Below are 8,845 nucleotides of genomic sequence, written 5' to 3' on the forward strand. Positions count from 1 at the left end.
TAAATATTAAATTAAAAAGTAAAACTACAATAACTTAAAACTGCATGAAAGTAGAATTAAATTTTTTATAATGATGTATTTAGAAATTTAATATATTTTTTTCTGTTTTAATAAATAAGTCTTATAATTGTTTACAAGAAATTAATTTAATTAATAATACTAATAAAATTGAAGATATAGAAAGAATTTATGTATTTTAATTGCAGTAAAAACTATTTATAAAAGTTATAATAAATAATTAATTATAATAGATAATTAATTTTAATAACTTATTATCGATATTCTTAAGAATTCTATAAAAATAAATTTTAATTAATATAGAATGCAAAAAGTTTATTAAGTGTGCTTAGTTTAAATATTATATTATTATTAATATTATATTAATAGTTAAATTATTTTTTTTTTAATAATATATTTTATTTAAACAAATTATTTCTTAAATTTAATTTTTACAGTTTTTAAATAATTAAAAACTTTTGGATTTTGACTTTCTTTTTTGACATTTTATTTGACATTTTATGTCTGATTTTGGCTTTTGTTTTGAGATCATTCAATATTATCTGAATTAAAAATTTTTTTTGTTATTTTTTTTATTATTAAAAATTGAAATTATTTTTATTTTTTGTTTTACAAATTAAAATCATTTTATTTTTTATTTACTTTTAATTAATAAGTAAATATAAATTCGTTTCAAAATTCTTTTTGCCTCTTTGATACCTGCTTTGCTTTCTTTTATTTGCATTTAATTTACTTTATTTGGCTTTGCTTTGCTTTCTTTTGCTTGATTTTGTTTTACTTTGTTTGACTTTGCTTTGCTTTTTGTTTTTAGCTTTAATATCAAAGTTCGCCGCATGTTTGACTCGAAATGGGCTCCATTTTAAATTGTTGTTGTGGTTGTTGCTGTTGTTGTTGTTGTGATGTTTGTACGCCATTTGCAAAGCACAAATCATTATTGTTGTTGTTATTTTTGCTATTAGAATTGGCGCACATGGTTACAGCGTTGGGTGGGCAACGCTCTTCATTATTGTTATTGCAATTAATTTTCATATCACAATTATTGTTGTTGATGCTGTTGCTGTTGTTGTTGTTGTTTGTTGTGCTATTATTAATTAATGCAGTGTGGCTTGGTGAGTTCAATGTTGAATTTTGTAGGCCAGCAAAAGAACGTACCTGCAAGAATAGGCCACTGTTAAGCAGACGTGCTTGATGTTCTTGCGCTTTGGCACGTAAACAGGCGATGGAATTGTTTCTGTTAAATAGATAAAATAAATTATTTATTAAGTATAAATGACAGAAATATGTATTAAAATTCAAATTAAAATTCTTATAGTTTTATAAGAAAAAAAAAATTTTTAATTCGTTTTAAAATTTTAAACTATAGTTACAATTAATAAGCTAATTTTTGAAGATAGCTTAATTTGTTAAATAAATAATTTATTATTTTCCACCAAAAGAAAATAATAAAAAATTATTTTCTTTTAATGTTGAAAATATTTTTTGGATTATTAATATTATTATTAATATTCACTAAAAATTTATTTAAATTTAATTTATTTATTTAAATCTATTTTTTAAAATTCAATTTTTTACTATTGATTTTATCTAATGATTTATTTTTTTTTGCCATTTCAATCAATTAACAAACTTTAAGTTTAAATAGTATAATAGATACTCTCTATGAAAATATTTTAAAATTTTAATATACTTAAAAGCGAATTGCACAAAGGCTCTGAGAAGACTTTTCAAGGTACCATGGTACATTAGGATGAATGACATCCTCAAGGATCTCAAGATTGATGGATCAAAAAATATATAAAGGATAGAACCATGAAATCATTGACGAAAACTGACAGGCTTACCAATACCGCGTTATCGAATCACAGAATGGTTATAGGCTTCTCGGCGAGATATGTAGAAGTTATACATACATACCTGATGAAGTTATAAACAATAATCCAATCAAGGCCTAGAAAAGATTTATGAACAAACCTCGCAGTTAAAAGAGAGTAAAAGTGCTCAAGTGCACTGACTCAACTAGCCTCAACATAATAATAAAAAGCGAATATAGATACAATATCCACAAGACAAAAATCAAAGACATATCGAAAGTATTTTAAAATTTTTCAATAAAACTAATATCCAAAAAAGGACAAAAGAATAGTTTCATATAATAATTAATTATGAAAACTATAAAGTTTCTATAAATCTATGTCAAATTTTCGTAGAAACCATTTCTTCGTAGATTAATAAAAATGAAACTGATATGTTATATATAGGGTTATATAAATATCTCTGAAGGAAATACATTGCTACGGTTTTTAGTCGATTATTTTATTTATTTATAAAATAATCTTAAGTGATAAATAATTGTTACAAAGTCTTAGTTATTTATTTTTGCTTAAGTGTTTTTTTTTAACTCTCAAAAATATCTGCTTACGCCCTGTCTCCATAACCTTCTTTTTCCGCCGAAGTTGTCAAGCCAACCCAACAATTATATCAAAGAAAACTGTTCTATTTAAAGAAATGAAAGATCGTAGCCATTTACAGCATTGAAACTTTTTTGATTGGTTTTCAGATTGCCAAAACGATAATGTTGAGTCCCCGCATAAAATTATTTTTTCTGATTAATATGGGTCAAATCAATGGATTTGAATTTTCTTATTAATATTGTACTCCCCTGTAAATTTGAAATATATTTTTTGCCAAACATTTTAATTGTAAATTCCTCTCATAATAATTTTATCATCTATAATTATTTGTGTGCTTTGGGAGCAAAGAGCATTATTACGATTTACTAAAAAATTTAAAAATTTTTATAATCAAATTGTTATAAATAAATGTTTATAAACACAATTTTTAAATTCTTAACACTAAATGATTTCTAAATAAAATTAAATAAAATGAAATCACCGTATTGTTGAAAATCGTTCTTTATCATATTCAATTCCATTGGTGTTTGCATGCACCCACCTAAATGCATCGGGATCCGATTGTTCATGTGTATATGGACCACCACTAGTTCCATGAGCAGAATGATGACTACCAGCAGCAGCAGCTGCTGCTGCGGCTACAGCGGTATTCATAATCATATGAAATTCCTTACTTGATGCAGCACCAGCGCTTGCATTTGCTGCATCCAACAATGGATGATACGAAGGATGTGCATTAGGTGGAGGTAATGATGTATGCTGAAAATGATGAATATTATGGTGTTGCGGGGTTTGGTGTGATGATTGCGTAGAATGTGAATGTAAAGTTTGCTGCATTTGTTGTTGTGAGGTTGGTGAAGGACTACTAAGATCGATGTGTGGCGTATGTGGTGAAGACGAGGAGGTAGCAGTTGGTGTTGTAGCATTAGAAGAATTATGATGCAATATTTGCGGTCCTGGGCTAACAACATTTAATGATTCAGTTGAAGAGCTTAAGCGACGATTTTCGTCATTCGATTTTGAGCCAGCAGATTCTTCGTGATCACTGACACCAGAATCATCTTTCAAAGCATCTTGTGCTTCTAATGATTTACGATGCATGCCTGTGAGTTAAATTTTGAATAAATGTCAGCTTAAGTTTTAAAAATATATTATTTGAAAGTTTTAAAGTACTTAATTAAATTCAGAACATTAACTCTAAAATATGTGTACATTTGACTTCTTGAATTCTACACGTTTTAAATCTACACTTACGTTGACATTACTAAAAGGAATAATTTTGTTCAAACATATGTCAACAATAACTCTTTTATCTTTTCATATTACTCTTACTAATTCTTCTCATATTCCTTTTTTATTAAATTTTTCTCTTTGTTGACTTAAGTCCATTAATCTAATTTATTTGTTTTATTAAAATTCTATTGAAGGCAGTTAATTTGGTACGCTTTGCTCTGACTTAATCCGCTTTAAACCACTTAAAATTAACAAACCCATAGTAGAGTCAGAGAGGTTGCTATTATTGAAAAATTAATTTGCTTGTAACACCCAAACTATTTTATGATAAGCACTGTACAAAGAGCTCATCATCATCTATGACAATAATACTGACAACAACAACAACAACGACAAGGACAACAACAACACTAATGGTGTATACTGAGAAATCCATAAAATTCCATTTGATCGGTTTGTTGTATCTGAGTCAGAGTGAAGCATTTTTCTATTTTGCATTTATTAAACGATTATTAACAACAAAAGAATGCGGAGGGTATAAATAATAGTACCGCACAAGTAAAAGATATAAAAATCGTTTATCTTCTTCCCTTCCGAGCAGCGGACAATAATATTATTTGCACCCCTCGTTCGTATCTGTACGTGTAGCTGCAAATCCACAAAGTCATTTCTGTACAAGTTCCTTTGTGGTTGGCAAGAGTTTTATGGGTTGCGTTGGGTTTGAGTTCGTCTTTCACTTTTACTGAGGGTGTAGATACTCGTACTTTTCTAAATAGCTCCTCTTTTTTGATTATTAGAGTTATACAACATATGACTTGGAAAGTAGTTAGCTATGGAATTAGTCATGTACTTCAAATATGTTCACAATTATTTCCTCTTAACTTTTCTAACTTTGGTTTTTGGAAATGATTGTCTCGTAATTTTTTTTCTATTGAATATATTCTTAATACTTTAATATTATAATATGTAATATATTAGTAATACTAATTAGAAATTATTTCAAATAATTTAAATAAATTTGGTGATACTTTTATTGCATTTACTTTTGTTCTCCATACCTAGAAGCCACGGTGCCACTGAATCGTTATCTTTGGCTGATTTGATTATAGTTTCCGGTAGTGGCAATGAATGTCGCACCATAGCACCATAAAGACCATATTCTGCCATAATCGTACTGCGTCCCCAGCATTTTTCAGTTTTACGCCATTTAGCACGACGATTTTGAAACCAAACCTAACAATATAATAAATATTTATTTGAAAATTAAAAAAATAAAAAAAGATTGTTAATTTTAATGTTAAAAAATTTATTTTATTTTAAAGCTTTATTACGGATTATTATTATCATTATTATCATAAAAAAGGGATGGTATACTGCTATCTATTATAAAAGGTCTATTATGTTCCCTATTCGGATTAGAGTGTTTCTCCAATTCCGATTTATTTCATGAAAGATAGTATAGAGCCTATCTTTCCTAGTCTCGAATCCTTATGTTCCATGAAATACATTCCTAGATATTTCTTCCGCTTGTCCATCTGTATCGGATACTTCCCTAGCAAATGGTATGCGGTTTCTCTCTCTCTTCTCTGCGGTATCTGCAGTCTAAGTTGGATTGGATATGTGACTTTGTTAGGTGATTATTCAATCTACAATGACCGGTTAGTAATCCTGTAATAATTCTTAGGTTATTTCTGTTTGTTCTATGCAGTCCTTGAAGCGTTTTAGGTTGTACGTCCCTAAAAGTATTTTAGACTGTTATAGTCTTGATTGTCGTTCCCAATAGAGTTATCTCTCCATTCACAAGAAGGGATAGAGTTCTTTAAGCTATTAGGTCAATTTTATTTTTATTTAAATAACCATAAAAAACATTGGTTTTATTTAACTATACATTTTATATAAATTTCGATGGTCATCTTCTGTGCCTGAAGATGCAAAAAGGTTATTTATCAAATAAAAAAAATATTTTTTTATTTGTGTGGTGTCCACGAAAAAAAATACTGCTTACAAACTTGTCCAGGTATTTAAGTTTATCAAAATTTAAGTATCAGAAGTCTTATCGATTTTAAGGATATTAAATTATATGTTAGTTTGAAAGGTTTGTTAGTTAGCACCGAATGTCGGTCTTTCAGCACCGAATGTCGAACTAAGTTGACCGATGTGTTCTTTTCTGGTTAATTGGTTAATTGTAAAGAATCATCGTACATAGAGACATAATTTAGAATCGATGACAAAAACGCAATAAGAGCGCGTAAATTAAAACATCGCAATGATATTTATGCTAAAAAATCTCAAACTTTTAAACAGAAATGACAAAATTCATCTGGCAATACTGTCTACGCGCCAGACTTAATAGGCGGCCTACATAGTCGCTTTAGAGCCATATTATACAAAGAGTCATGGTTATGAAAAATGTTATTATTATAGTTTTAATGTAAATTAAAAGGAGCACATAAGAACATGTGAGAAAAATTTTATTTCACTTTTAGTCACGATGTCAAGACTTTCTGCGTTTTATTACGGTGATAAAAACAGTTTTGCTCAGTGATATTTGCTCAGAATTTTTTGTTTTTAGAAGCAAATATCTGTATTCACATACGTAAGGTTATCTTTACGTTATCTTTACCTTATTTCTGTAATAAGGTTATCTTTGAAATTTATGGACAACCTAAAAATATTAAAGTAGTAGTAATTGTAGAAATTCACATTTGAGATTTGACGCTCTGCATTATATGTCTTCATGGTCATGAGTAGAAGGAGCCCAAAACTGGCTTGAGCATTCGTCAATTGACTGTCGGCATTATATTACCTTTATAGATATATAACATTAGAAGTCCAATCAAATGTTCTGGTTTTTTGATTAATTTTTTTAAACTTTGTGTAAAATGAAATCATTATTATTATTATATATAACAACATTCTACATTATAATATTTTTTCTACTTTAATACAAGTGGTTGTTTTATTTTTCTTAAGAATAAAACTGTAAACCCCACTCTTTATCAGTGAATAAATCATTTAATTTTTTTTATTGTTTTTATTTGGAATTCATAAAAGAACGACTAAGAAACATAATAGCAAATAATAAACACATTTTGCATATAAGTGACCAAATTAGATTATCTTCCAAAACATTTAACCGATTTGTTTGTTGAATGCTAAAAGTTAATCACATGACCGAACAGTAACAAGAGATATAAAAATAGTACATATATATAATATGTAAATTTGTATGTATATGCATATAAAACATTTTTTATACCACAATAGCATAAAAAATTAAACATACTTGTTTAGAACTATTTTTACTATCAACTCACACTCGAACTGAAGGCCAACAAAAGTATGCAATACTCAATAAAAGGATTTAACAATATTTGCAAAGGAAAAATCCATTCCAGTCAATTCATCCCTTGATTCCCTTTAATGCAGACACCCCACTTCACAGTAATCATCATACAAACTGAGGAAGGACGAAAGAATACCGCAAACGAATGCAGACAGTCGTGTTGGAGTCATGTCAAAAACCAGCAAAAGACGTAGTAGATGAAGTCAACATTTTTCTGGTCCATCAAATCGTTTAGTTCTGCTATTAGTTTCAAAAAAGGGCACTCATGTCCTTGTAGTATTTGAGATTACCCAGACAAACAAATGCAAAAGAAAATAAAAAATTATGCGAAAATATTTATAAATGCCGCCACGCAGCGCTGTGATATTTTTCGAATCCTTTACTGCTAAGTGAAATTTCAGTATGGGAAATCGCTGCGAATACTTTAAGGTTAAGTAAGTGTGAAGTCGACTAAGAGTGGAGTGTAAGGTGTAGAGTATACAACGAACTGCCATTTACAACGTTGGACAGACAAATCAGTCGCTTAACACAGCCTAGTCGAGAATGGTATCGGAGTAGAGCCATTCCCTAGCTTCTTAGCGAAATTTGCATAATTTGTTAAATATATATATATACACAAGTATATTACCATTTCATTCATACCAACTTCACATTATTCCATACCTACAACTTTGATGGTCGCCGTCTATATTTTCAGAAGTTGATAAATTTGCATTCAGAGTTTAGTGGAAGTCTGGATTTATGCTTTGAATTCGCACGTGTAGTTATGGGAAAGGATAGACAGAATTTTGGATTTTTGTGAAATATTAGTTATTTCATTAATGTTATTTATTGTGAAATAAATGATTGTAAATTATTAACTTTATTTGTTATTTTATTAGCAAAAATATTTATGCATCTTTTTCAATGTAAAGAAGTTATGCTATTTAGTAAATAAAAGTAAAAGTAAGTAATATTAGGTTTTAGTTTCATTAAACAAAGATAATTACGTTTAGTAAAACAAGTATTTATATATTTTGATATGTATTGTATAAAGTATACAGTCATACGTCAAGTCCCAATATATTATAATATACTTTTTATTTTTGTAAAAAATAAATTAAATAAGTGTTTGTATTCACATATATTTTATATTATTTAGAGTAATACAAAACAAAAGAAAACGATAAAAAACAAATAAATACAGTTAATAAAAAGAAGATTCTAATATTACATATATAAAATTTAGTTATAAAAGAATCTTCTACAACTTCTACAGCGAAAAAAACTCGCAAAAAATGGTTGTGAAAGATAGTCGATTGTTTGGCAGAGGTTTAGTAGTAGTACTAGGTGTTTCATTAGGTTCTGCGACGTCAAAAAAGTAGTAGAAACTGTAAGAATCAGTCACGACAACGTCCACAGCAATATAAACACCAGAAACTTTCATAAAAATATAAAAAATGGTTGTAGATCATTGTCAGTCAGATCCAAGATTGACTGACAGTGATTTAGTAGAAGTTCTAGGTATTTTACAATGTACAGTGACATCCAAAAACTTTATCAGTAGTCGAAATCTTCATTAAAATACAAAATATGGCTGTGGAAGATCGTTGATTAACTAAAAGATATATACTTCATATATGTATGTAGTAGAAGTTTAAGATCTTTTTTCAGCAAACTGAGTAATATTTTATTTCAAGTTTTTAGTTTTTTTTGGATTAGTATCAAATAACCAATTTAACCAATTGCTTGATTTATATTCTTATATCTTATGCAGAAGAAAAAATATATAAATCATGTAACAAATAATGCCTCTACAAACAGAATAGTATTGAAATTTAACAATTAAAAATAAAAA

General features: G+C 28.2%; 1 protein-coding gene across 1 annotated transcript in view; it reads right to left on the bottom strand.

Moving 5' to 3' along the window:
- Nucleotides 1-765: 765 nt before the first annotated feature.
- The window catches only part of LOC119666687 (type-2 histone deacetylase 1-like), a 23,317-nt gene continuing 15,237 nt past the window's right edge, over nucleotides 766-8,845 (bottom strand). The window contains exons 2-4 of the mRNA XM_038075969.1: nucleotides 4,706-4,895; nucleotides 2,911-3,532; nucleotides 766-1,249 (exon numbers count right to left, since the gene is read on the bottom strand). Of these exons, the coding sequence (XP_037931897.1) occupies nucleotides 838-1,249; nucleotides 2,911-3,532; nucleotides 4,706-4,895 (1,224 nt within the window). The 3' untranslated portion in view covers nucleotides 766-837. The remainder of the gene's footprint in view (nucleotides 1,250-2,910; nucleotides 3,533-4,705; nucleotides 4,896-8,845) is intronic.

This window comes from Teleopsis dalmanni, chromosome 1, assembly GCF_002237135.1.
Source record: "Teleopsis dalmanni isolate 2A chromosome 1, ASM223713v2, whole genome shotgun sequence".
Taxonomy (NCBI): domain Eukaryota; kingdom Metazoa; phylum Arthropoda; class Insecta; order Diptera; family Diopsidae; genus Teleopsis; species Teleopsis dalmanni.